We start from the raw sequence: 25,562 nt of genomic DNA on the forward strand, positions 1-25,562 counted from the left end.
TCAGTTGGTTGGACGACTGCCTTCGGCTCAGGTCATGATCCCGGGCTCCCGCATCGGGCTCCCAGCTCCATGGGGAGTCTGCTTCGCTCTCTGACCTTCTCCTCGCTCATCTCTCTCATTGTGTCTCTCTCAAATAAATAAATAAAATCTTTAAAAAAAAAAACGGCGGAGTTGTCGCTCTGGACATTCCATGAAATGTCCTGGACATTCCCGCTCTGCCTGAGTAATTCTTGGGCCCAACTTTCCCGGGCAGGGGGCCTCTTGACGTGGGAGACCCACCTTCTGTTTCCTTCCCGGGCGCTGCTGGGATAGCCCGGCCCGTTGTCACTTCCTCTGCAGGACCTCTGGACCAGTGCTGTATCCACGCAAAGGAACAAGCAACAAGTGAAATTAATTTTCATAATATACTTCATTTAACCCAATATATCGAGTATGTTACAATTTCAACAAGTCGTCAACGTACAACACCACGAGTGAGCTATTTTATATCTTCTTTTTGTAGTGAGTCTTCAGAACCCGGGGTACTCTTCAGCGCCTCTCTATTTGGACTAGCACGTTGGTTTCAGGGCTCGACAGCCACGTGCGAACAGTGGCTACTGTATCGGAAAGGGGGTGGAGGCAGGGGCGTCTAGAGACTTACAGGACCCACAAACCTTCTCATACCTCGTGGAAGAAACTCCCTGTCCCACCAGCCCTTCTCGCTGCCACCTGGCTCCCCCCACGGGGCCGCGTGAACCTGCTGCCCCGCGGCGCCCCACCGCTGCGGGGCCGGGCTCCAGGGCGCACTCCCCACACCAATTTGCTCTCCCCAGCCGGGCGACGTCTGCGCCCGGCCTCCTTCCCGACAGTGCGAGCGGGGGCCGGGGCCGGGCTGGGGGCGCTGGGTGCCCCCAGTGGGCCAGGGCGGGGCGGAGCGAACCGGCAGGGCCCCGCCCCCTCGCCGCGCCTCCGGGGCCGCCTCCGCCTGCGAGCTCCGCCGCCGCTCCGCCGCCGCCACCGCCGCCACCGCCGCCCGGGAGCCGAGCCGGGCCGGGCCGCCACCATGCTGAGCCGGCTCGGGGCGCTGCTGCAGGAGGCCGTGGGGGCGGTGAGGCCGGGGAGGCCCGGGCGCGCGGGGCCTGGGCCGGAAGGGCGGGCGCGGGGCGGGGGGAGGAGCCGGCGGGCAGGCCGGCGGAAGGCGCGGGCCCGGCTCGGGGAAGGGACCCCCACCCAGGCCGCGGCGGCCTGTCGCGGAGCCCCCTCTCTCCCCGGTCTCTCCCCGGTCGCGCCCCTCCCGCACAGCCCTTCCTGCTTCCTGTGGCCTCTTTTGCCGATCGCGCCTACTCCCAGCTTCTCTCCAGATCGCCCAGCCCCTAACCGTTTTCCCCAAATGGCTTCCTATTTTTCCTGCTCCCAGTTCCCAAACTCTTCTGTGCTAGAGGGCTCCCTTGTCACCCAGTAGTTTCTTCCCCAAGGTCCCTAGCCCAGGCGCTTTGCCGTCCTCCTTCCTTCCCCCCGCCCCCCTACGCTCCTCCCTTCCTGGTCACCTGGGCTGGAAAAATAGATGCCTCTTCCCTTCCTTCTGAGCCCCCAGACAACCCCAAGACCTCAGTCAGGCCGGTGTGTTCTCAGCCTCCGCTTGGGAAGTTCCGGCCCAGATTGGCCACGTCCCCAGGAAGCCTGTGTATATACAGTCCAGGGGTGGGTGGGCGCCTGGCCCAGGAAGGAGCCTGCTGCGGGGCCACAGGGCGTATCCAGAATGTTGTCTCACACCGCAGGCGCGCTGGCCAGAGTGACCTTGAGTCGGGAGCGGCCAGCAATGGGGGGACCTTGGGACGGCCATATGAGGGAGCGTTTGTGTTTGCCATTTCTGTTGGGGTTGAAGGCTGGTCAGAGGCGGGTTCACCTCATTGAGCAAGATAAAAGTGCTGTTTAGATAGAATAAGCCGAATGCCTTCTGTTCAAAGTAACCCTGCCAAGAATCTGTCCGTAAAGTTAACAGTTCTTTTGTCTCAAAGTAGAAGCCCTCCTCTAATTGATCGATTTGCTATATTCTGTCAGACTTGCTCAGGAGAAACAACCTTGTGTTCCATCTCCTTTCTCCCCCCAAAAGAGAGCTTATTATAAATGAGAACAGTCTCAGCCTTAATCAGACTTGTGAAGAAAGTAAAAAGCTCCTCCCATCTCTCCTCCACCTGTCCCAGCCCACCCTTCCTGAGGTCGCTGGCAGCCCACCGAGGGAGGGGTTCCAGAATAATCTTGCCTTCCCCTCCTCCTTGTCTCCAGTCAAAACAGCTGTCATCTTAGAAAGTGATATGACGAACCACTTCATACCCCTCCGGGAAAGCTCCAGACCATAGGGCAGGTAGACAGGCCAGAGAGAGCCTTAGTCCTAAGAAGTGACTTTCTAATGCTTCCATTGTGGGCATTTTAGCCTCAGGGGCTGGAGGAGGGACTGGTGATCAAAGGTGGCATTTTTAGGCAGGTGATTTTTGGCCCCTGAGTATAGGCTACATAGAAAGTGCTGGAGAAGTTTGGCTGGCTCTGCATAACTGTCAGGTCTTCCCCCTGCCTTGTCTCCAGGTTAAGACCCCAGCTGGTTCCTTGACTTCTTGTTAAGGGAGGAAGAGTGCTCCTCCTGCCCTCTTCTGACAAAACAGAAATAGTGATCATTGGAGTTCTTTTAGAAAGTATTCTTTATTATTATTAACAAAGATAACAATTAGAAATTTAATAATTTCTCTTTAACATAAATCATTTGGTACAATGGCTTTGGAGCTATAGTAATTAATAGTAGATTCAGGGGAAGATGATCCCCTTGCTTTGTTCTAACAGTCTGTTCTGTTACAATCTGTCTGCTGACCATCTGTGTTCTCCCGGGCCTCCTGTCCCCACTGGATTGTTCATTTTCAGTGTTAGCCCAGAGTAACGGTTCAGGAGACTGTAAATGAATTTTGAGGCTAGATGAGAGCTCATCATAGCTCTGTAAGATGATTAGTGCCAGTCAAGGCCCGGAGGGCTTTCCTGAGACAAGGAACTATGGAAAGAATGTTAAAAGAGTTTGCTGAGATATTGAGTAAATATGAATGTAATGTAGTCACTAGTGGCAGAGCCCTTTAGGAGCAGGCAGAGCTAGAACGCACAGATCCTGGGCCCTCAGGGAGCTCACAGTCTAGTAGAAGGGAAGACTCTAATCCCCCAATCACAGTCTCACACAGGATGTGGTTTGACGTGTTGGCTCCATTTGGATGGTGTTTTTGGAATGACCGTGGGAGATGAAGCTCCAGTAAGGATCATGCCCCCCCAACAACTACCCATGAAAGAAGATAAGGTTCCCTGGGCAGATGAGCGTTGGGGGAAGAGTTTCAGGGCCTCTGATTTGGTGTTACTGCTTCTTCCTCCTGTCTTCATGGCCTTCTAAACCATTCTTCCTGCCTTCATCTCCTACACGCAACTGCCCGAGGACTCTGCCTGAAACATGGCTCTGCAAATGTCCTTGAACTCCCTCCCCCCGCCCCTTCTCCCTCCGCCTGCAGGAACCAATCCTGACCCAGTGGCTTGATGTTCACGGACCCCACACTCATCAATCCATCCTTGTCCCAGACACACTCTGTAGAGTTCTTTCCGAGGAACTGTCTTGCCTTCATCTCTGATTATTGGCCTGGGACTGCTTTCCTCATGTTTTAGTTTCAGGGTAACCTCAGTAAAGCCTTCTCTGTTCCAGTGTTCTTTTCCCATGGGCTACTTTCCACCTGTCCCACATTCTCACACTACTTCCTACAGCTGAGTTACTTGGAGCATTTTTCATATTCTATTCTCTCTGGCACTGGGTCTCTGATGGCCTTGTTTTGCTTATGGTACCTAGCACTGTGTCTTGTACACAGTAGGCACTCAAAAGAGATTTCCTGAATGAATCAGGAGTAGACAGTTCTGCACTTATCTTAGCCAAAAGGTCAAGAACTGATGGGAGTAGACAGTTCTGTGATGCTGTGAAGTGTGAGGTTAGAGAGACCAAGAACTCTGATGAGGCCTTTGTGGAGCCAGTGGCCCTTAGCTGCACCAGCTGGACCTCATGGGTGGCCATTTGGCTCTAGACAAGGGTAGGGTGACACAGGGCCTCCTGGGCCGAGGAGTGGCCTGAACAGAGACAGAGAGGTAGAAATGAGCACCTGTGGTACGGGACTATTTGATTACGTATTTTTTCCCTGTAAACGTTTACTCTGCAAGGAAAGAGAACGAATGCTCTTTTCTGGAGTTCTCAGGGAAAGCAGTTGTTACTGGTATGGAGATGAAGAGGTAACTTCTGGAAAAGGGGCATTGCTCATAGCAGAAATAGAATTCCTTGGGGCTGCAGGCTGTGCCTTCCCAGCAACTCCAGCAGCCTGCGGCCCTGGACAAAAGATGCAAGCATGTTCGAAGTAAGACACCTCATGAATATTATGCTAACATTACCCATCTGGCTGAACGAATTCTTTCGATGGCCTCGAACACAGATTTGTGCAGACTCTTGGACAGGGAGGGGCCGGAAAGCTTTGTCTTTGCCTTGTTTTCCCTGTGTGTCATTTTGATTTTGTTGTTTTGGGGGTGCTCTCCTGTTTTCCTCAACATCCCTCTCTGGTTGCATGACCATCTTGAGATGATCTCTTTCTGTGTCCCATCTTCCGTACTGATGTTCTTAGCTCTCCCAGGCCAGGGACTATGGTGGAATCATGACATGTAGCAGGAGCACAGCCTCTGGGAGAGAGAGGGGCTGGGAGAAGGGCCAGGAGATTGTCCTGGAGAAAACGTGTTCCTGCTCCCTTTGAGAATCTGGCACCTCCTCCAGGGCCTGGCACTGACCTGAGCCCTGGTAGATGGTGGACCATCCATTGTGATGAGCGGCAGTGGCACTGGAGCCCGTGGTCACGGTGGCAGCTCCTTACACTGTGTCTCTGCTCTCTTCACAGCGGGAGCCCAGCATTGACCTGCTGGAGGCCTTCGTGGAGCACTGGAAGGGTATCACACACTACTACATTGAAAGTACAGGTGGGGCCCGGTCTCCCCTGGCTAAGGGAGCCCCGCAGGTAGTGGGGAGGAAGGTGTGGGCTGTCACCATGCCAGGCAGAGACTCATGTGGCCTGGAGAGGGTGACAAGGGCTGCACAGGGGTGGAGAGTGGGGGCTGGCCCCACCCTGACCTTTAGGATCTGTGTGAGATAGGAGTGGGGACTAGGAAATCGGGCATGTCACTGACCTGACTGCAAGGCAGAGGGTGAGCCCCACTTGCCCCTAGCTTCCAGCTAGGCAGAGTATCCAGGCCTGCAGTCCTCAGGGCCCATGCCCAGGGCTTACTGATGAAAAGAAAAGAAAAGGGATCAATTCCTCCTCCTTTCCCTGAGCTAACTTAGAGGGCATTTCCCTTATGGAAATCTAGGGTAGGAGGAGAACAAAAGCCAAGGCATGTAACATGTACAGATCCTTCTCCTCCAGCTGACACCCTAGACAGCCAAAGCTTCGGGTGCTCTGAGCCCAGCAGGAGCACTCCCAGAGGGGGTGGAATCTGATTGGCTGCTTTGTAGTCAGTATGTTGGTATTGGTGGATACGTGCTGGTTGCCAGGTAACCCTGTCCTGTATCCCCAGCTTTCTACATCCTGGTTCACACTGGGGTTTGATTCCAGCCTACCCACTTCCTGAAGACTTGATTTCCAGCCTGAGCCAGCCTGAGAAGTTAAAAAGCAGTCTTTGGACACTCTGAGGGACTCCCTAAGTGTCCCTTTTAGACCAGGTTCTGCGATCTTGGCACAGCTAACGTTTGTGCTTGGTCATTCTCTGTGGTGGCAGGCTTCTGGGGGTGCACAGTGGAACGGTTAGCAGCAGCTCAGACTTCCACCCTCTCCATTGCCATAACTGTGTCTTTCCAAACATGGGCAAATTGTCCTGGGGGCAGAATCACCCCCAGTGGAGAGCGATGGGGAAGAGCTTTTTATTCTTTTTTTTGAGATATAGTTGATGTAACATTATACCATGTAACTTGGGGGTACAACCTATTGATTCAATATATGGATATATTGTGAAGTAATCAATACAGTAAGTCTAGTTAATATCCATCACCCTAACTAGTTACCCATTTTTTTTCTTGTATGACAACTTTTAAGATCTACTCTTTAGCAATTTTCAAATATGCAATACTTTAACTATAATCACTGTGCGTATATACCATTCTCAGGACTTATTTATTATTTTTTGTTTTTGTTTTTGTTTTGTTATTTGTTTTTTAGCAGGGGGGTATGAGGGAGAGGGAAAGAGAGAGAATCTTAAGCAGGCTCCACGCCCAGCAAGAGCTTGATGCAGGGCTCGCTCTCACAACCCTGAGATCATGACCAGAGCCAAAATCAGGACTGGGACACCCAATTGACTGAGCCACCCAGGCACCCAGGACTTACTTACTTTTTAATTGGAAGTCTGTACCTTTTAGACTGAAGATCTCTGGACAGAGAGCCCCAGTCTACCAGGATATAGGAAAAGATCCTGAACTGACTCAGGTCCCCTTGGGCCTTTACTGGAACCTGATTCTATTAATTTGCAGAACACTCCCTACATCATAGGTACAGGGATGGGTGAGGTGAACTGTTGTTCAAAAGCCAGTGCTTTCAAAGTAAGCTAGGGGGTGCTCCAAGGCTTGTCCCAAAGCACTAAAACTTGCTTTATACGGTCTCTGAGACTCTCACCAAGAAAGCCTCTGCTTCTCCATCAAGACCTTTGCACAGTGGAGCAGGTTTGCCTCTGAACTCGTGGTCATGCACAGATTTTCTTCTCCTATGTTAAAAAAAAAATAATAAGTTTCTCCTTTCGGCCTCCTCTGTGTGTAAAAAGGACAAGAGGAAAGCTGCTTTGCCTCTTGGAAAGCTGCTATGAGACCACTTCACATTCTAGGACGGAGACCCCAAGCCCACAGCGCCTCAGTCAGGCCCAGAGCAATGTACGCCCCAGGGTTAGCAGAAAAAATGATGCCGTCTCCCTCTCTAGAATATGCACACATTCCCTGCCAGAGGGCTGTATCCTGGGCCTCAGCCAAAAGGTCTTTTGTCTTTTTAAATATAGAGGCACCAGCTGTAAATTTCCATTTTCTCTGGTCTTCGTTTGAAGCCCACTGTGAACCGGGCCTTAATCCAGGTGTATCCTCAGTCTCTCGCTACCTACAGTCCCCAGGGCCTTGACCTCATCAAGCCAGAGAACCTCTCTTCACCCCACTCACTCTTGTTTCCTGAATCCCTATTAGATGAAAACACCCCCGCCAAGAAAACGGATATCCCCTGGCGGCTGAAGCAGATGCTGGACATCCTGGTGTACGAGGAGAGGCAGCAGACGGCAGCTGGCGAGGCTGGGCCCTGTCTGGAGTACCTACTGCAGCACAAAATCCTGGAGACCCTGTGCACACTGGGCAAGGCTGAGGTGGGCAGGACCCTGGGGAGCCCCTGCATTCCTGGCTCGTCCACTCATGTTCCTGTCACATCGTGTGGTGGACACACTCCCATTGTTCAGTCAGGGTTCATTCAGCGAAGATGTGCTGAGAACCAGCTGTGGGCTGGGCAGGGTCCTTGGTGCTGCAGGCACAGCAGCAGTTAAAACACAGAAATTCTGGTCAGCGAGAGGTGGGTCATCAGGGGGGCCCGCACGTGGTCTGTTCAACAATGACGGGGTTATGGAGAGCAATGAAGCAGGACGGGGACCTGACAGTGTCGGGAAGGCCCGTTTCAAAGATGGGCACAACTTACTCAGTTGCGCTCCACTTGATGGTGCTTCACAAGGACTGCATTTTTTACAAGTTGGACTTTGTGGGCAGCCCTACCTTGAGCAAGTCTGTTGGCGCTATTTTCCGACAGTGTGTGTTCACTTCATGTCTCTGTGTCACATGTTGGTAATTACTGGTAATACTTCAGACTTAGTTATTATATTCTTACAGTGATATGTGGTCAGTGATTTTTGATGTTGCTGTTGTAATTGGGAGCACCACAAATAATGCCTCTCTAAGACAGCTCTACTGGCCAGCCATTCCCCTTTTTCTCCCTCTCCTTGGGCCTCCCTATTCCCTGAGACACTGTGATATTGAAATCTGGCCAACTAATAATCCTACAGTGGCCTCTAAGTGTTCAAGTGAAAGGAAGAGTCACACGTCTGTCAGTTTAAATCAAAAGCTAGGGGCGCCTGGGTGGCTCAGTGGGTTAAGCCTCTGCCTTTGGCTCAGGTCATGATCTCAGGGTCCTGGGATCGAGCCCCATATCAGGCTCTCTGCTCAGCAGGGAGCCTGCTTCCTCCTCTTTCTCTCTCTCTCTCTCTCTCTGCTTACTTGTGATCTGTCTGTCAAATAAATAAAATCTTTAAAAATTAAATAAAATTAAATAAATAAATCAAAAGCTAGAAATGACTAAGATTAATGAGAAAGTCACATCAAAAGCTAAGATAGGCCAAAAGCTGGGTCACACAACGAGCAGCCAGGTTGAGAATGCAAAGGAAAATTGTTGAAGGAAATTCAAAGTGCTTTCCAGTGGACACATGAACAGTAAGAAAGCAAAACAGCCTTATGGCTGAGGTGGAGAAAGACTGAGTGGTCTGCATAGACGAGCACACCAGCCTCGACGTTCTGTTAAGCCAAAGCCTGATCCTGAGCAAGGCCCCGACTCTCCAATTCTTCAAAGGCTGAGAGCGGTGGGGAAGCTGCAGGAGAAAAGGCAGAAGCTATGGGAAGTGGTCTGCGGGGTGTAAGGGAGGAAGCCGTCTCTGTGACGTCAGAGTGCAAGGTGAGCAGCCAGTGCTGGTGTAGACGCTGCTGCAAGTTCTCCGGGAGATCCAGCGGGATTAGGTGATGAAGGAGGCTACCCCGAGTGACGGATTTCCAGTGCGGATAAAACGGCCTCTCTTGGAGGGAGATGCCAGCTAGGACTCTCACAGCTGGAGGGCGGAAGTCAACGCCCAGCTTCAGCTTCGAGTTTCAAAGGACAGGCTGACTCTCTTGTTCCAGGCTCATGCCGCTGGTGACTTAGAGTCAAAGCCAGTGCTCATTGACCATTCTGGAAATCCCAGAGTCCTGAAGAATCGCGCTAAGTCCGCTCTGCCCGTGCTCTGTAAATGGGACAATGAAGCCTGAGCGAAAGCACTTTAGATTACACATGGTTTCCTGAATATTTTAAATCCACTGTTGAGACCTACCGCTCAGAAAAAAGTCTCCTTTTCCCAACACGACTGCTCCCTGACAAGGCGCCTGGTCGGGCACGAGTTCCCAGACTCCATTCTGACACACAGACTCCATTTGAGGATCACTGAACTCTCAAGTCTTACTATTTAAGAAATACCTTCTGTAAGGCTGTGGCTGCCACGGGTAGTGACTCTTCGGATGCATTTGGGCAAAGTAAATTGAAATCCTCTTGGCAAGGATTCACCATTCCAGGTGCCATTAAGAACATTCGTGATTCCTGGGAAGAGGTCAAAATATCAGCATGAACCGGAATTTGGAAGAATTTGATTGCAACCTTCAAGGATGACTGTGGCGGGTTCACGACTTCAGGGAGGAAGTCTGGGGGAAGGGCGAGAGAACTAGAACCGGAAGTGGAGCCCGAAGATGGGACTGAATGGCTGCCCTCTCATGATCACATAACAGATGAGGAGCTGCTGCTTGTGGATGAGCAGGGAACGAGGTTTCCTCAGGTGGAATCTGCTCCTGGGGAGGACGCTGGGAAGATTGTTGAGAGGAAAACCAAAGATTGAGAGCGTTGTGTGAACATAGTCGATAGAGCAGCGGCTGCAGGTTGGATAGCACCAGCTCTAGTTTTGAAAGAAGTTCTACTGGGAGTAAAATGTATCAAACAGGGCGCCTGGGTGGCTCAGTGGGTTAAGCCGCTGCCTTCGGCTCAGGTCATGATCTCAGGGTCCTGGGATCGAGTCCCACATCGGGCTCTCTGCTCAGCAGGGAGCCTGCTTCCTCCTCTCTCTCTGCCTGCCTCTCTGCCTACTTGTGATCTCTCTCTGTCAAATAAATAAATAAAATCTTAAAAAAAAAATGTATCAAACAGTTTGGGGTGCTACAGAGAAGTCATGCATGAAAGCAAGAGTCCATCCACGTGGCCAACTTCACTGTTGTCTTATTTTAAGAAATTGCCACAGCCATTCCCACCTTCAGCAAGGACCACCCTGATCAGTCAGCGCCACCAACATGGAGGCGAGCGCCTCCACCAGCAAAAAGACTGCGACTCGCTGAAGGCTCAGATGACGGTTAGCAGTTTGTAGCAATATACTTTTTAAAGATTTTATTTATTTATTTGATAGAGATCATAAGTAGACAGAGAGGCCGGCAGAGAGAGAGGGAGAAGCGGACTCCCCGCCAAACAGAGAGCCTGATGTGGGGCTCCATCCCAGAACCCTGGAATCATGACCTGAGCTGAAGGCAGAAACTTTAACCCACTGAGCCACCCAGGTGCCCTGTAGCAGTATTTTTAAATTAAGGTTATGTACGTTGCCTTTTAGATATAATGCAATTGCATAATTAATACACCACAGTATAGCATAAATGTAGTTTTTATATTTACTGGGAAGCCAAAAAATTTATTTAACTTGCTATATTGCAGTATTCATTGATTGTAATATTTGCTTTATTGTGGTGGTCTGGAAGCGAAGTGTTCGAGGTGTGCCTATAGTGAGGGAAGGAGGCTTCCAGAAAAGGTGCCCTCTGAGCACTGACCATGGGAGGCTGGTGCTGTGGCCCGGTGAGGGGTGGGAGGAGCATTGCCTGCAGTCGGTGGGCTCCACCTTCTGACGGGCACCTTGACCCTCAGTACCCCCCAGGGATGCGACAGCAGGTGTTCCAGTTCTTCAGCAAGATTCTGGCCCAGGTACAGCACCCCCTCCTGCATTACCTCAATGTCCACAGGCCTGTGCAGGTGAGACCAGGAGACCAGGGAGGGTCTGAGGGTCAAGCCTTCTCTCTTCTCTGCTACCCCATTCTTATCTGTTTTTAATTTTCTTCCCTTCTAGAAGCTTCTCCGACTTGGTGGGACAGTTCCTGGATCCCAAACAGAAAAGGAGGAGGTACAGTTCACCACTGTGCTCTGCTCCAAGATCCAACAGGACCCAGCCCTGCTCACCTACATCCTGGAAGTGAGCACCTCTGTGAGGAAGAGGAGAGGGAGGGCCCAGATTGCAGGGCAGGCCTCTGAGGCCCTTCTGAGGAAGCAGAGGGTGGAGCAGGTCCTCAGGCACCCAGGCAGCTTCCCCTCCAGCTCCATGCTGAGGCCCTGACAGCCAGCACATCCTGCCTTCCCAGTGGAGCATCCTGGGCAATGGTCTGCACCGTGACATGGCTTCACCCGACCTTCTTTGCAGGGCAAAAAGATGGTCAGTAGAAAGAAGTCATCCAAAGAGCCCACCACCCTGCCTAGAGAGGCCGCCAGTGTGCAGGACAAGGACCACGCCCACAGCAAGGCTCCTGACATGAGTCCGTGCGGAGCCCGGGCCTTGAGCTCACAGCTGCCTGCTGAGACAGAGGAGCCAGAAGGAGTGGTTGGGGAAAGCACCCTCATCACCGCCCTGATCGGGCTGTGCAAGAGCAAGGTGCCAGCCGTCAAGACAGAGTGGGCAGGGACGAGGAGGGTGAACTGCTGGGAGGGGTCCAGGGGTTCAGATGTATGTCCCTAAAGTCCTGACCCTGTCCCCTAGAAAGGTCGGGTGGCTCTGAAGGCGCAGGAGAACCTGCTGCTCCTGGTAAGTGTGGCTTCACCTGCCGCTGCCACCTACCTGGTGCAGAGCAGCCCTTGTTGCCGTGTTGTCACCGAGCACCTCTGCCAGCTATACCAGTCCCTGCCCCCCTTCCTGGACCCAGCGGACATTGCTGCACTAGAGGGCATCAGCTGGAGGTAGGCTCTTGGGGGTGAGGGGAAGCTGGGTTGGGCTATTTTTTAAGTGGCTAGAAGCCCTCCCTGTCCTCTGGTTTTCTAGGAGGGTTGGGGACCCCTGCTGGCCACTCTCTTCTGGAGGGCACAGCCTATCCTCACGGGCTTTCCCTCCAAGGGAACATCACTTTTGCTTCCCCCCTCCTTCTTCCGCCTGGCACTGGCCACAGAGGTTGCAGGGAGAAGGAGGGTGGGCAGGGACGAGGAGGGTGGAACAGATTCTGGAACATCCCTGAGGCACGCCTCACAGCCCCTCCCTTGCTCCCCCTCAGGTTGCCCAGTGCCCCATCCGATGAAGCTTCCTTCCCTGGCAAGGAGGCCTTGGCTGCCTTTTTGGGCTGGTTTGATTACTGTGACCACCTCATCACAGAGGCACATACGGTGAGCAGGGGTGGGCCCCAGTGGGACCCTCTGTGGGGGTGCCCTGCGGTTGACCCCACTCCCTTCCCTGTGTCCACCTTGAGGACCCAGTGGACCTCTCAGGAGCTAGGCAGGGCCCTTGGCCTGCCTATTGTGTTAGACACTGTGCAAGGACACAGTAGTTTCTCAGTGGAAAACTGTCACGGAGGTAAAACGTGCTTAAGACATGTCCTTGGCACCTAGGTGGTTGCCGAGGCCTTGGCAAAGGCTGTGGCTGAGAAGTTTTTCGTGGAGATTCTGCAGCCCCACCTCCTGCATGTGTAAGTATGTGTCCCGTTCCCTGGGGCTGGCCATGGTCTGGACCCATTTGCTCGCCCCATTGGGCCCCTACTCATTCCTAAGGCCAGGAACTCTTTGGCCAGAGTAACGCGGGTCTGCAGGCCCATGTTTAATGTTTGCCGGGCTTGGCCTCCTGACACACAGGTGGCTCAGAGCCATGTGGGCTGACTCCAGGACCTCAGGAGAGCTAGGGAGCAAACAGAGAAATACCAGCCAAGGCAGAAGGAAACCAGGAAAGGGTTCTGTCACCCCCACACTCATTTACTCCTGGCCATCCCCCACCTGGCTCTCAGCCCCCAGGCCTGGCTCAGCGCTCTCTCCCTGTAGCTCTGAGCAGAGTGTCCTGACCTCCACCGCCTTGCTCACGGCCATGCTGCGTCAGCTCCGCTCCCCTGTGCTGCTGCGAGAGGCTGTGGCTTTCCTCCTGGGCACAGACCCACAGCCTGCAGCCCCTGACGACGGCCCCTGCACTCTGTGTGCTCACCTCATCGGGCACTGCGACCACCTCTCGGACGAGGTGAGGCGGGGGAGGGGGGTGTCGTCCTTCTGGCACCCACCAACCAACCCCTGCCCAAGGGGTCTTCTGAGTGTTTCAGCCCTCTAACATCAGCTTACCAGGTGGTACTGCCTTTGAGGCACTGAAATGCATACCCCCCCCCAAAACAGTGACTGCTTTTGTCACACAGTGATTTTCTGTGACCAGATGCTTGCTGTGTGATTTTCTGTTTTCCAAACCTATTTCATATTCACTTGGCTTGTTTGAGGCTTGTAGCTACTCCGAGCGAGGTGAGGCTGCTATTCCGTTTTTCAGCCATGGAAACAGAAAAGCCAGTTGGCTCACTTGATAACACACATCAAATTAGTAATAGAACCGGAACCGGGCAGACTTCCAGCTCCCAGACCAGCACTCCCCGCAGAGGACTGCCCCCCACTCTCCCCAAAACCTGCCGCCTGCTCTTTTCTTATCCGAGTAAGCAATTCCCAGGACCACTAGAACCGGGGTCTCGCTGATCCTTTCTTACCCAGATCAGCATCACCACCCTGCGGTTATTCGAGGAGCTGCTGCAGAAGCCGCACGAGCAGGTCATCCACGGCCTGGTCCTGTGCAACCTGGAGGGCCGCCATTATGTGGCCCGGGGCTCACCCGAGCCCGAGAGCTATGAAGACACCCTGTAAGTGGAACCCTGTGCCTCTGGGAGGCCTCAGGCCGGTGGGACCCTCATGGCCCCCCACACCCCTGCACTTGTTCATTCATTCGTTGATGCCACAGAGATCTGGAGGAAGACCCCTACTTCACAGACGGCTTCCTCAACAACAGCTTTCAGCCCTCCACAAAGCCTCCCCGAGCCCCTGCCACCAACTCGGATGGCAAAACAGCAGTGACTGAGATCGTCAACAGGTAGGGAGCTATCTGGAAATCTCAGCCACTTGAGGTTTGTTCTGTCTTTGGCCATAGCTGGGATGAGGCGCAGCCCAGGAGGCATTGCTCCCTCAGAGCTGGAGGTGAAGTGGGGAGGAGCAGGGCAGCCCAGCCAGTGCCCCTCCTCACCTAGGGTCTTGTGTCTCAGTTTCCTCTGCCTGGTTCCTGAGGAAGCCAAAACCTCGGCTTTCCTGGAAGAGACCGGATATGACACATACGTCCACGATGCTTATGGACTGGTGAGTGTTGAGGCCTCTACCAACGCCCACTTCTTGTCCCTCAAAGCCGGGGTGTTGATAAACTCCACCTTCTCCCTCTGTGATCTGCCCAAGGTGCTCCCTGCTCCGGCCAAGAGCCTCGAGTCCATCCTTCCTCCGTGGTTCCCTCGGTCTTCGGGAGCCTCCTGACCACTGGGCCCACCTCCTCAACTCTCACTCCTGTTTCAGTTCCAGGAGTGCAGCTCCCGAGTTGCCCCTTGGGGCTGGCCCCTGGGCCCCACACCCCTGGACCCTCATGAGCCTGAACGGCCTTTCTTTGAGGGTCACTTCCTCCGAATGCTGTTTGACCGCATGTCCCGGATTTTGGAACAGGTAGCCAATGGGACTGGGCCCTGGCTACAGGGTGAGGGCCCATGGGAGAACTCCAGACAGGTGCCCTGGTGGGGGGTGGGGGTGGGTATTAGAGCCCTCTTTGGTTCTTCAGCTCCATACCCCCTTCCTCCACCCCTCCCCCTTCTCTAGGCAGGAAGCCCCATCTTGCCTCTGCTCCACACGCCTTAACATGTTCTGGCCCTCAGCCCCAGGGAATCCATGACACACACACACACATCACGTGAGACTCCCACCCCCGCACACGTTCACACTGGCCAGGCGCCTTGCTGGGGGAGTGCAAAAAGGCTCGTGGCCCCCTGCCAACCCTCGGCTTGTCCACTGTGTTCCCTACAGCCATACAGCCTGAACCTGCAAGTGACCTCAGTCCTGTCCCGGCTTGCCCTCTTCCCCCACCCCCTTATCCACGAGTACCTCCTGGATCCCTACATCAACCTGGCCCCTGGCTGCAGGAGTCTGTTCTCTGTGCTCGTCAGGGTAAGGATGCCTGAGCCCAGAGGTGTGTGTCGGTGGGGCTGCAGGAAGGGAGGGGGACCCGGATGGGGCGGGGTTGGAGCCACAGGAGTGGGTACTCCGGACAGCTCCAGGGGAATGCACAGGCACACACACCCCTCTCCTCCACTGTGCTGCGGCAGAGCTAGGGGGACCCTGCATGAGTGTCACCAGCCCCTACCCTAGCCTTGTCTCATTCCTACTCTAGGTGATCGGGGACTTGATGCAGAGAATTCAGAGGGTACCCCAGTTCTCGGGCAAACTGCTCCTGGTGCGCAAGCAGCTGATGGGTCAGGTCCCTGGGGAGCAGTAAGTAACTGAGGGAGATGGGTGCCTGAGGAGGGATCCTAGGATGGGAAGGCAGACTGCCCAAGGAGAGTGAGAGCAGCATGGGTCAGGGGTGCAAAGAAGGCCCATTGCTGGGCTCCGTCTTCACTCAGGGTGTCTGCCACTAAGAATGTGCCTCATGGACACTGGAATGTCATATTGGGCACACTCCCACCGCCTCCCAGCTGTAACCCCACCACCGCCATCCTGTCTCCCTCAGGCTGGACCACCAGACTCTCCTCCAGGGCGTGGTGGTTCTTGAGGAATTCTGCAAGGAGCTGGCTGCTATCGCTTTTGTCAAGTTCCCCCCACATGGTCCTCACCTGCACCTCTCCCCTCCCCGGGAAGGGCGCGTCTGAGCCAGGAGCAGGACAGGAAGGGAGATTTCTCTGCACACCTCGGCCCAAGAGCCGCCTCCCACCTGGCACTGCCACCACCGCCTGCCTCCCAGGCTGGGACTTGGCTCCATGTTCTCTGCATCCCAGGCACCTCTTCCTCTGGGGAGGCCTGGGCTTCCGCTCCCAGGTGGACTCAGGAAGATCCTGGCCTGTCAGCCACACGAGACTGGGTGTAGGGAGTGGGTCTCCAAGGTACCAGAAGCCAAGGAGCAAAAGAGATGGCCTCCCAGACAGCATGGTGACCTCGGGGCCCTCTCAGGGGAGCTGGGTAATCACCAGGTGAGCACCCAGACCCAAACCTTCATGTGTTCTGTGCCTGACCCCCGAGTCTATGGGCCATTCAGGGCCAAGGCCTGTGGCTCAGTTCCAGGGCACAGAAAGGAGTGAGTGATGGCTCTGAGGCTGGTTACGACTGTAAGCCAAGAGAGATGGGGGCAAAGGAGCCCTGTCTCTGTCACGCTGGGTACCACAGACACTGCTGAAACTTGACATTTTTTCTCCTGCCTTCTTGGCTTAATCCGTGGCGAAGGGGCAGCGGATGGCAGGGGAAGCCCACTCTCCCTGCCCAGCCCTCCTGGAGACTGTTGCAAAATTCCCAACCGCCTCATGGCCGAGAACCAGAGCATGCTCCGCGCCCGGGCGGGGGCAGCTGCTAATGAGCGCCTTGGTGCGACTGCAGCCAGGGTGGCAGAGGGCTTGGGAAGGGGGGGCAGGGGGCTGGGTGCCAGGCTCCAGCTCCAGCTGGTTTTCTCTCTGGCGCCTCTGAACCCGTCTCAGCAGGTCCTCGACACCTGGGCAGAGGGGCTCAGAGACTGGGGGAGGCCAGGCCCAGCCCTCAGCGCTCCACCCAGCCTGCAGCATCCTCAATGGACTCCTCTCCTCAGGAAGCTGGGGAGCTTGGGACAGACCGCGGCCAGGATACCCACCTGACCCCAGGCCCCCAAGACCTGGTGGGGAAGCGCTGGGGCCCAGCAACCAGTCGTAGTGTTGTTCTCCCTGTGTGCCCTTCGTGGCTGGGGCTGCCACCCCACCCGGCCTGAATCTGTCTCAACCTGCAGGAACACACAGGCGGCGCCAGGCATTACCTCACAGTGGGACTGCAGCTGCTGGCTTCGCTCCTGGGCAAGGTAGAGCAGGCTAGAGCCCCTTTCGCTTCCTTTTCCTGCCTGTGCCGCTTCTAGAAGCCAGCCGCAGGTTGCCAGGAGGTGACATGGAAGAGAAGGAACTCGGTGACCTCTCCCTCTCCTGCATTCCTCCAAGCTGGGGAGGATGCTGCCGCGGCTCTGAAGGACACCGTGCGTGTGTGTGCATGTGTGTTTGCGCACATGGGTGTTGGCGTGGGACGGGAGAGCACAGCTCATGGGGCACACTGGGTCTGAACTCCTCAAGTCTGAAAATGGCTGAGCATCCGGGAGTCACAGATACTCCCCTCCTCCCTCCCCTTCAGCATTCGCCCTTGTGTCCCCCTGAGATGTGCCCCCAGACGACACAGCAATAAAAGGTTTGCATAGACACAGCCCTGTTCTCCACCCTTCGTGTCCTCCTGCGCGGGACTCCTCTGCTCATTCAGGCCCATCTGCCTCCACAGGAAAGACCAACTGCTTTTCCAGCACTGGAGCGGAGGGAGGTGGTGTGCTGGGTGTCGGGGGTTGGGGGTAGCGACAGGGGTGGTAAACAGAGACAGGCTCTGGCAAAGCACATCCGACGTTCCCCAGCGCCTGCCAGAAACCAGGCCCTTTCTTGGCCAACCAACACTTTCTGCCCAGCTTACCTGCAGCTGAGAGCCAGCGAGCCCTGGAGACACGGGGGAAGAACAGGCCATCTGGAGCACCTGTACGCAAGTCTCATTTTGGGGTGTTTACATTGTGAATTGTGTGAATGCTTTAGTAGACCTCCTGTTTTAAAAAGCCCTCAGGAAGGTAGCTGAGACAACTTCAGGACACAGCAGGTTGAGAACTCAGGGCTGATGAGCGCCTCTTACCTCTGTGCAAGTCAGAATCACTTGGTTTCCTTTTCACAATACCTGTGGAATCGGTGTCTCAGGGTTGGGCCCAGAGCTGTATTTAAAATTCTCCAGGCGACTCTAATGGGCAGGGTTGAAAACCACTGTAGGCTAAATAAAGTGAGAACAAAAGTTGCCCTTCGACAGGGATATGGACTGGTGCGTCCCTCAGATGCTAAGAGAAGGGAACCAAAGAGAAAGTGTTTGATTCCATCATGTAGGAGATGTTTGTCCTCAAAGGGCACAAGAAAGGAAACGGAGGCTTATCCTAGTCGATCAGTGTCAGAGTGGAGTTACCTCAGAAGGGAAGCCTAGACAAGTGTTCCCTTGCTCAGAACCAGAAATCTGTATTACACGCAGTGAGTAGCACACAGTATATTTTCTTTGTTCACTCCCTGTGGTTTTCCCTTAAGTTTTAGTAAAGTTCTCTTTTAAAAAGAGGTTTTTATCATGATTCTGCTGGGCTGAACAGAAAGGGTTATGGTCGAGCTTGGGTTGGAGTTGTAGAAAGGCAGGAGCCTGGAGGACAGCAGAATGATGCAGGGAGGGAACAAGGAAGCTCAAGGAGATGGAACTCCGCCAAGAGGCAGGACCAGCTCTTCCTATATGACCCCTTGCCCACATGAAGCTTCTGGTGTTCTCACGGTTCAAACCCTGGAGGGGAGGTGGACACATCCCACCCCAGCAGGCCAGAGAAAGAGCCCCAGTGGGCCACAGAGGCTATGGTGGATGGCAGGAAGCCTGCCCGCCCCAGTCACCTGCAGTCTGGGACACCCGCTTGCTGTCTGGGAAGACGTGGGTGACTGTGGTGGGACAAGGGGAGGAGCTTCTTTTTTGATGCAGTCCCCCCTTCCTGCTCACTTCCTCCCCACAGAGATATTTAGACAGGAAGGCAAAGCAAGAACCACCTATTTACTCAGCATGGAGCCCACTCCCTTGGAACAATCTCCCCCAGCACCCCAAGTCCGTGTTCTAAGTATATGAGAATCCAGGTGTAGGCCTTTACTGAGGCAAGCATGGAAATTGATGAGTAGATAGATGCCCTCTCAGGTTCAGAAAGTTCCCACATCCCCTTAGGGAGTAGTGCCTTCATTTTACCGATAGGGCAATTAGATCCTTGAGCTCTGACCTTCCTGTTTGGTTAAAGGCACTGGCCTTTCGGTGCACTGTAGGGACCTATTCCACAGAGAAGGAAATTACCCTGAGAACTAGGAGAATCACCTGCTCCCAATGCAACAAGACCCCTGACTGCCAACCTCCTGCCTCCCCAAAGGAAGGCAGGGCTACGGTGGGGTGGGGGGCACATGTGCCCAGCTCCTTGCACAACGATGGCACCTTCCTATCTGTTGACTGGGACAACAGATGATTCCTGAAGCCTCTGTAAGAGCTGGCTTTGTAGGTCTTCCTCCATCACCTTCCACCAGAAAAAGTTCTCACCCCGAACCTTTGGGGGCTCACTCTGCATCCCTGGGTTCCGAAAAGCCACAGTCACCAGCATATTCAAGCAGATGCCATCTGCATTGTCTTTGCCCAGATGCTGCAGTCCAAGCAACCCCTTGGTCTCCACCGCCAAGTGGTGCAGGGTGAGGCACTCCTGTAGCAGCCGCAGGATGGCCATCTTGATGCCACCCCTTTGCTCCATGGGAGTGAAGCCGCAGGCAGTGATGGGCAAGTGAGGCATCCCCCCTCTGCCCACCAACACCCACACTGTCTGGACGCTTGTAAAGGTGGCCACGAGCCGCTGGCAGACCAGACTGCAGGGAAGCTCCTGGGGCAGAAGAAGAGGGTGCCTGGCTTGCTGCCGGTACTGGGCAGCCAGCTCTACCAGGTGCAGAATGTCCTGAGCTCGCAGTGGAGTGGGTAGGGAGGTTCGTGGGTACCAGCCAGCCTGCAGGGACTCTGCATCTGCCTCCTTGGAAGTCTTCAGAATTCCACCTGGAGGAGATGTTGAGGATGGGGTGGGGGAAAGGGTCTCTGTTGAGAGATGTGCCCGGTCTGGCAGATTAAATGGCCACCCAAGCATTCGAACCCTGACCCGCCCCAGGGTAGGGGCTAGTAGGCGTTGGCAGGGGCTGGGAGTCACATCCTCAAGCTGGAGATGCCAGGCTTGTACCAGACAGACTAGGGGCTCATATCACTAGAAGACAAGCTGGGGAAAAGGTGTCAGCTGCCACCCCCTCTCCTGGCCAAACACTGCCATAAACTTCAGCTCCCCCCCCCCCCCAGCCAAACACTGCCAAATGGGCAGGCCATACCCGTGGCTCGAGCGAGGAACACAAAGCGGATCCAGGAGGGGCCCCGTTCCTCCACAGACAGCAATGTCAGAGGCTCACAGTGCAGCCCGGCCTCCTCCTTCACCTCCCTTTGCAGTGCCTCCACGATGGTCTCCCCAGGCTCCATTCTCCCTGCGGGTAGGTACCAAGACCCACGGCACTCTTTCTTGGCCTCCTGGATCAGTAGCACCTCATCCTAAAGGGAGAGAGAGGATCCTTGCTGAGAACCTTCCCTAGCCCTGGCGTTAGAGCCCATCTCAAATACAGTCAGGAAAAAACCCCTTACTGGTGCACGCCTCAAACGGTTGAGCTCTCCAGGGAGTTGGCCCTTGTGTGCCGGGGGTCGCGGCTGTCTCGCTCTGCAATGTAGCCCTCTTTGCGTTCAGACTTCCATTTCAGAAAGGGGCTAAGATTCCCAGGAACTGTTTCAGGGGCTACGAATTAGGCCCCACGGTGAGGTTTGCCATGTGTCCTGCACTGATTCATGTCTAGATGCCATATGTCTCTATGTATATCTCTCATCTTCCCTGGTGATTTACAAACTGTGGCAGGGTCTCACACTGGGGCCTGGGCTTTGAAACACCCCACCCCCACCCCCACACTGCTCCTACCCATGGCCCTGGCCCCTTCTAGCTGTGGTTGCAGTAGCTTGCACAAGGATGAGCTCAGAAAGAGCACCACACAGTGGGACAGTTCTGAGAGAAGCACAGGTCATGCCATTACTGTCCATGGGACTCAGAGGAGGTCTCCGAGGCACTGGGCAGATATTTGGGCCCACTAGCGGCAGGCACTATGCTTAAGATTCCAGGGAAAGAGGAATAAGGCCTCCTCTCAAGACACTGAGGCCTAGTGGGAGGAAATGAACAGGCTCCTGGGCCTCAGATGCCTCTTCAGGATAGAGGGACAACCTCAGGGCTGGGCCGCTCCAGGCTCAGATGTTAAGTGTGAGTGAGAGTGCTTTGCAAAACTAGGAAGCACCACGCACTAAGTGGTGGCTGTTGCCGGCAGTTCCTCTGTCCCCACCGGGGCTGGCTGCTCGCTGCGGAGGGCCGGGCGCTGGGCCCGGCGGGCGGACGCTCACCTGCTCGTTGAGGAACACCGCCAGCACCACGTAGCAGACGTCCTTCCGCAGCCGCACAGGCGCCAGGGGCTCCCCGGCTGGCTCCGAGTCACAGCTGTGCACACTCAGCCCCTGGCCCCCTAACACCGCCGCCAGCGCCCCCGCCAGGTCCTCCGAGGCCATCGGGTCCCCTGGGAGATGGCAGACGGGCGCCCAGCAGACCGGCCACGCAGGGCAGGGTGGGAGACGAGTGCGACAGTGGTCCGCGGCCCTCGCCCCCTCCCGACTCCGGCCAGACGAGCTCGAGAATGCGGAAGCGCCCGGCGAGTCCTGTCCGCTGATAGGCTACGCGTCACCGCGGCCTGCCCGGATTGGCTGGCTCGCTTCGGTCAATGCGGGGGCGGGGCCAGTCCGTGGGTTAGGGGCCGGGCCTGGCCGGTGGGCGCAGCGGAGCTGCTTCTGCTTTTTAATCAGTTACCCCTCCACCCCCGCCTCTCTCTCCCGACACTGCTAGCTACCAGCCTCGCTAATTCTTCCGGCAAGCACTTGTCCGCGCGGGTTCCGACGATGACGTCATCCTGCCTGCGGGCTGCAGAGCCCCACTGTGGCCAGCAACGATGACTTCACAACAACCCAGATGACATCACGGAGGCCTGGGGCCGTGGCTGGGACCTACTGTTCAACTTTGGTCATACACCTTCCATGGCATGGCCCAAATCGATCACTTCCCAAATAACCTTTCTTCACTAAAAATGTACCGCATGTCACCATGGCAGGGGGAACATTAGCTCCTGCCTTGGAGGATAGTCTGACCTTGCGGAGATGGACATAAATATATAATAAAAAGTCAACTGAGGGTTATAAGCCAAGTGCTAAATGAATGGCTTGGGCAAGAGGTGTGACAGGTGTTCAGAGGAGAGAGGGAGCAGGGCTGGGATGGTCAAGGTGTGGCTGGCCATGGGAGGAGGGGATTTGGGCCTGGAATCAGCCAGCCCAGCCTTCATCAGCCAGCCCAGCCTTCATCGGTGCCCTGGCCCCTCGTCCACTGCATTTCCCACGCAGTTTTAGGGCGTTCTCCACTGCAGACTGAGAGCCCTGGGAGGGCAGGGACCAGGTCCCGCTCCTTCATCTTTACCCACCCCCACCACACACACACCCAGCTCGCACGACCTGGTGGCCTGGCACTTTGAGAGCAGGGTGTGGGTTGTTTTGGCGAGTTCCGACTTCTCTCCCAGACTGACCTTTCCTCCTCAGAGCTTCCTTTAACCTACTGTCAGGACAGGAATGCAGGGCCAGCTGGAGTGAAACTGTGAAGCCAGACAAGTCTGGGCTCCTCATCCTCAGTTGGGTCTCCCCTTTCCCTCCTGCCAGCTTGGTACGCCTTCCTTTTGGGAAGGTGTAGATAAAGCATTGGACTCGGAACCAGATGCCCCGCCACAGCTTACTGGTTGGCTCTGAGCCTCTGGATGAGTTGTGAGCCTCAGTTTCCTCATCTGTAGACTAGGCTCATAATAGCCTTTCTTTCACAGGGTTGTTGGGGGAGGTGAGACATCACAGGAGGAGCTCTGTAGACTGTCCAGTGCAGGTCATGGTGACCAGGCAGCCTGGCCCTCAGGGGGAGCCCTCCGGGCCACAGCACTTGTTGCTGACACAAAGGCCCATTGTCATGAAATATGACTACAGGACCGCCACCTAACTAAACTCTCAGGTACTCCAGTCACACCAGACTGGCCTCCTCAGGCCCCTTTTACATAGGGAATTGACAGCAAGTTCCCTGGGGGTAGGGCCTGTGGTAGGTGGTAGGGCATCCCTGCTGGGCCCACAAGCTTTTGAGCCACTTGGTGAATACTGCTGACCACAGCCCTATCCAAGACCCCTCTCCTCCCAAACGCTGGAACTCATGGGGCCGAGTTTGGCCCCGGGGACTGCAGAGCAACTTGTCAACATACTTGTGTGTGAGTGTCTGCACATCGGTTTTCACATCTGTGAAGTGGGAACAGCGTTGGTCTCAGACTCCTTTCTGCCTCCCAGGGATGATTTGAGAGAGAATGAGGTCATGTCTGGCAGGGCTCTGAGAGCCTCAGAGGCAGCCTAAGATAAACACCAGACTGCCTGGAAGAGCAGACTGCAGCAAAACCCCGCTTCACTCCCCCATATCACTGGGAAAAGCACTCCTCCCCTGTTAAGTGGACCTAATCACCCCTGTGGCGAGCTGCACAGGAGGCAACAGGAAAGCCCCGTGTAAGCTGAAAGGGCTGCCCAGGCAGAGGCCCCTCAAGGCTGTGTACCCAGCCCTCCTGGGAGTGCTGAAGGAAACAGGACAAAGTAGACTTTCTCAAGGCCTTGGTTGGAAGACAGCACACACCAGACCGAGGCAGCAGAGGTCCTAAGACCCATAGGGGAAGCCGAGGGTGGAAAGGGGCTGACAGAGAAGTCTCCAGAACCAGAAACAAAGAAAGTTCTCCGTGAGTTCACTCTGCATCCTCCCTTCCCAGAGAGGGTGGAGCAATGGCTTGGTTGGGGAAAGGGGGTTGGCTGCGTGGCCTGATGGGCAAGAGCTGTGGGACTGGTAGATCGCCTTGTACAGTACTCCCAGCTCCCACAGGAACAAACCCAGAGGAAGCCATTTCCGAGCACGTGGACGCACACGCGTGTGAGCACATGCGCAGGAAGGCCGTGTAGGCAGCCTTGGAAACAGGGCGGGAATGGGCAGACAGGGTGGGGCAAGGGCGTCGTCAAATGTAGAGGCCTCCACCGGGCAACAGGCGCAGTCCCCTTGCAAAGCAGGAGGTTGAGGAAGGCAGTTACCCAAGGTGCAGGGAGGGGAAGGTTTGGCTCAGCCCGTGCCTTGCCACTAGCTTGCTGAAGGACCTTGGGGGAGCCCCGTCTGCCCTCTAGGCCATCTGTAAGATGCAGCCCTAGGTGGATCCTCAAACAGAAAATGGACATTGGTTGGAAACTGGTGAAATCCCAGTAAGCCCTGCTGCTTGGTTAATAGTGTATGGATAAGGACTTCTTGTGTTGATTACTGTGTCATCTTTGTGTAAGATGTTAACAGGAGAGGAAGCACGAGGAAGGGTAATCAGGAACTTTCTGCACTGTATTGTGACTTGGCTGTAAATCTAAAATCATTTCAAAATCAAAAGTCTAAAAACGTACTTTATAAGAAAAAAGAGGCGCCTGAGTGGTTCAGTGTGGTAAGCATCTGCCTTTGGCTCAAGACATGGTCTCAGGGTCCTGGGATAGAGCCCCTTATCTCACTCCCTGGTCAGCCGGGTGTCGTCTTCTCCCTCTCCCACTACCCCTCCCCTGCACTTCTTCCCCTACCCCTGCCCCTCAAATAAATAAATAAATAAAATATATATTTTTTAAAAAGGACAAGGAAAAATTTGGCACTGATTAGCCACATGCTGCAGTCACTTCCAGCTCTTAGAGCTGTGCTTTGGTGACATGTGGACCAGTGAGAGAGGCAGAAGCAGAATATGAACAGTGGGATGCTGGGAGAAGCAGAGGCCCCAAGGGCAATCCTTGCCTAGGGGTGAACCAGCTGAGCCTCCATGAGGAAGAGGGCCACCAGGTGCCCCCAGATGCCCCCAGGTGTCTCAGGGTCAGTCTCCACCTGGACTGACTTCCTGCCCAGGGCCAGTCCTGGAACATTTGGTCCACCTGCTGTTTACAAGAGTCAGACCCCATATGCCCTTAAGGGTGCTGTGGCCTGCCATGAGATGGGAGTGGGGGGTGGGGTGGAGAGGTCTGTGGAGAAGAGAGAGGCCTGGTGACTCGGCCGTCTTTGTCTTCCCACGAGAAGGACCCTATGTTGGGGTTTTGGGGTGAAATTAGCCATATAAAATGAAATGTAGATAGGGAAGGGTCACTCGGTGCCACTTGGAACATAATCAGCTATAAAGTGTCTGTGTTGGAAGGACAGAGAGGACAGCAAGCCCATCTGCAAAATCTGTGAAGGGCTGAGACTAATGTAAATGAGGCTATAGTCAGAAAGCTTGGTTCAAACACCGATTCTGTTGCTAAAACTGCTGTGTGACCTTGGGTGACTCACTTAACCCCAGCCTGTCTCTCTTCTCTTCTGTAAAATATAAATAAATATAAATAAATAATGTCTGCCTCAAAATCATGGAAAGGGGTTACTTACATAAGATCGGTTAAATGAAAACAGTGACAGAGTAAAATGTAGGAGCTGCTTGATTTTCTTTTTTCTCTATCCCATGAAAATATGAAAATAACCTAGCTCTGCAAACAATGAAGAAGCCAGATTTTTTTTCTTTCAAATGAGGGATGGTTATGTGAATCACAGCGAAGCCACAGAAGGGAACACAAACAGCCATTTAAAATGAAGGTTAGGTAGCAACACAGAAAATGACCACAATA

At 54.6% G+C, this 25,562-nt stretch overlaps 2 protein-coding genes across 2 annotated transcripts; one reads left to right on the forward strand and one right to left on the reverse strand.

The window, feature by feature from the left end:
- Window positions 1–995: 995 nt before the first annotated feature.
- On the forward strand, window positions 996–15,908 carry FHIP2B (FHF complex subunit HOOK interacting protein 2B). Its single transcript, XM_059371360.1, has 17 exons — window positions 996–1,087; window positions 4,926–5,004; window positions 7,238–7,410; window positions 10,785–10,889; window positions 10,984–11,106; window positions 11,332–11,559; window positions 11,665–11,861; window positions 12,170–12,278; window positions 12,501–12,577; window positions 12,924–13,113; window positions 13,623–13,768; window positions 13,867–13,995; window positions 14,165–14,255; window positions 14,463–14,606; window positions 14,961–15,101; window positions 15,325–15,425; window positions 15,664–15,908. The coding sequence occupies exons 1-17, from the start codon at window positions 1,043–1,045 to the stop codon at window positions 15,800–15,802; spliced, it is 2,217 nt and encodes a 738-aa protein (XP_059227343.1). The 5' UTR covers window positions 996–1,042; the 3' UTR covers window positions 15,803–15,908.
- A 2,828-nt stretch (window positions 15,909–18,736) lies between these two features.
- NUDT18 (nudix hydrolase 18) lies at window positions 18,737–21,500 on the reverse strand. The gene is made up of 3 exons (XM_059393013.1): window positions 21,198–21,500; window positions 20,099–20,312; window positions 18,737–19,778 (listed from the first exon to the last, which is right to left on the reverse strand). The coding sequence occupies exons 1-3, from the start codon at window positions 21,357–21,359 to the stop codon at window positions 19,183–19,185; spliced, it is 972 nt and encodes a 323-aa protein (XP_059248996.1). The 5' UTR covers window positions 21,360–21,500; the 3' UTR covers window positions 18,737–19,182.
- Window positions 21,501–25,562: the final 4,062 nt, after the last annotated feature.

This window comes from Mustela nigripes, chromosome 1 (assembly GCF_022355385.1).
Source record: "Mustela nigripes isolate SB6536 chromosome 1, MUSNIG.SB6536, whole genome shotgun sequence".
Classification (NCBI taxonomy): Eukaryota; Metazoa; Chordata; class Mammalia; order Carnivora; family Mustelidae; genus Mustela; species Mustela nigripes.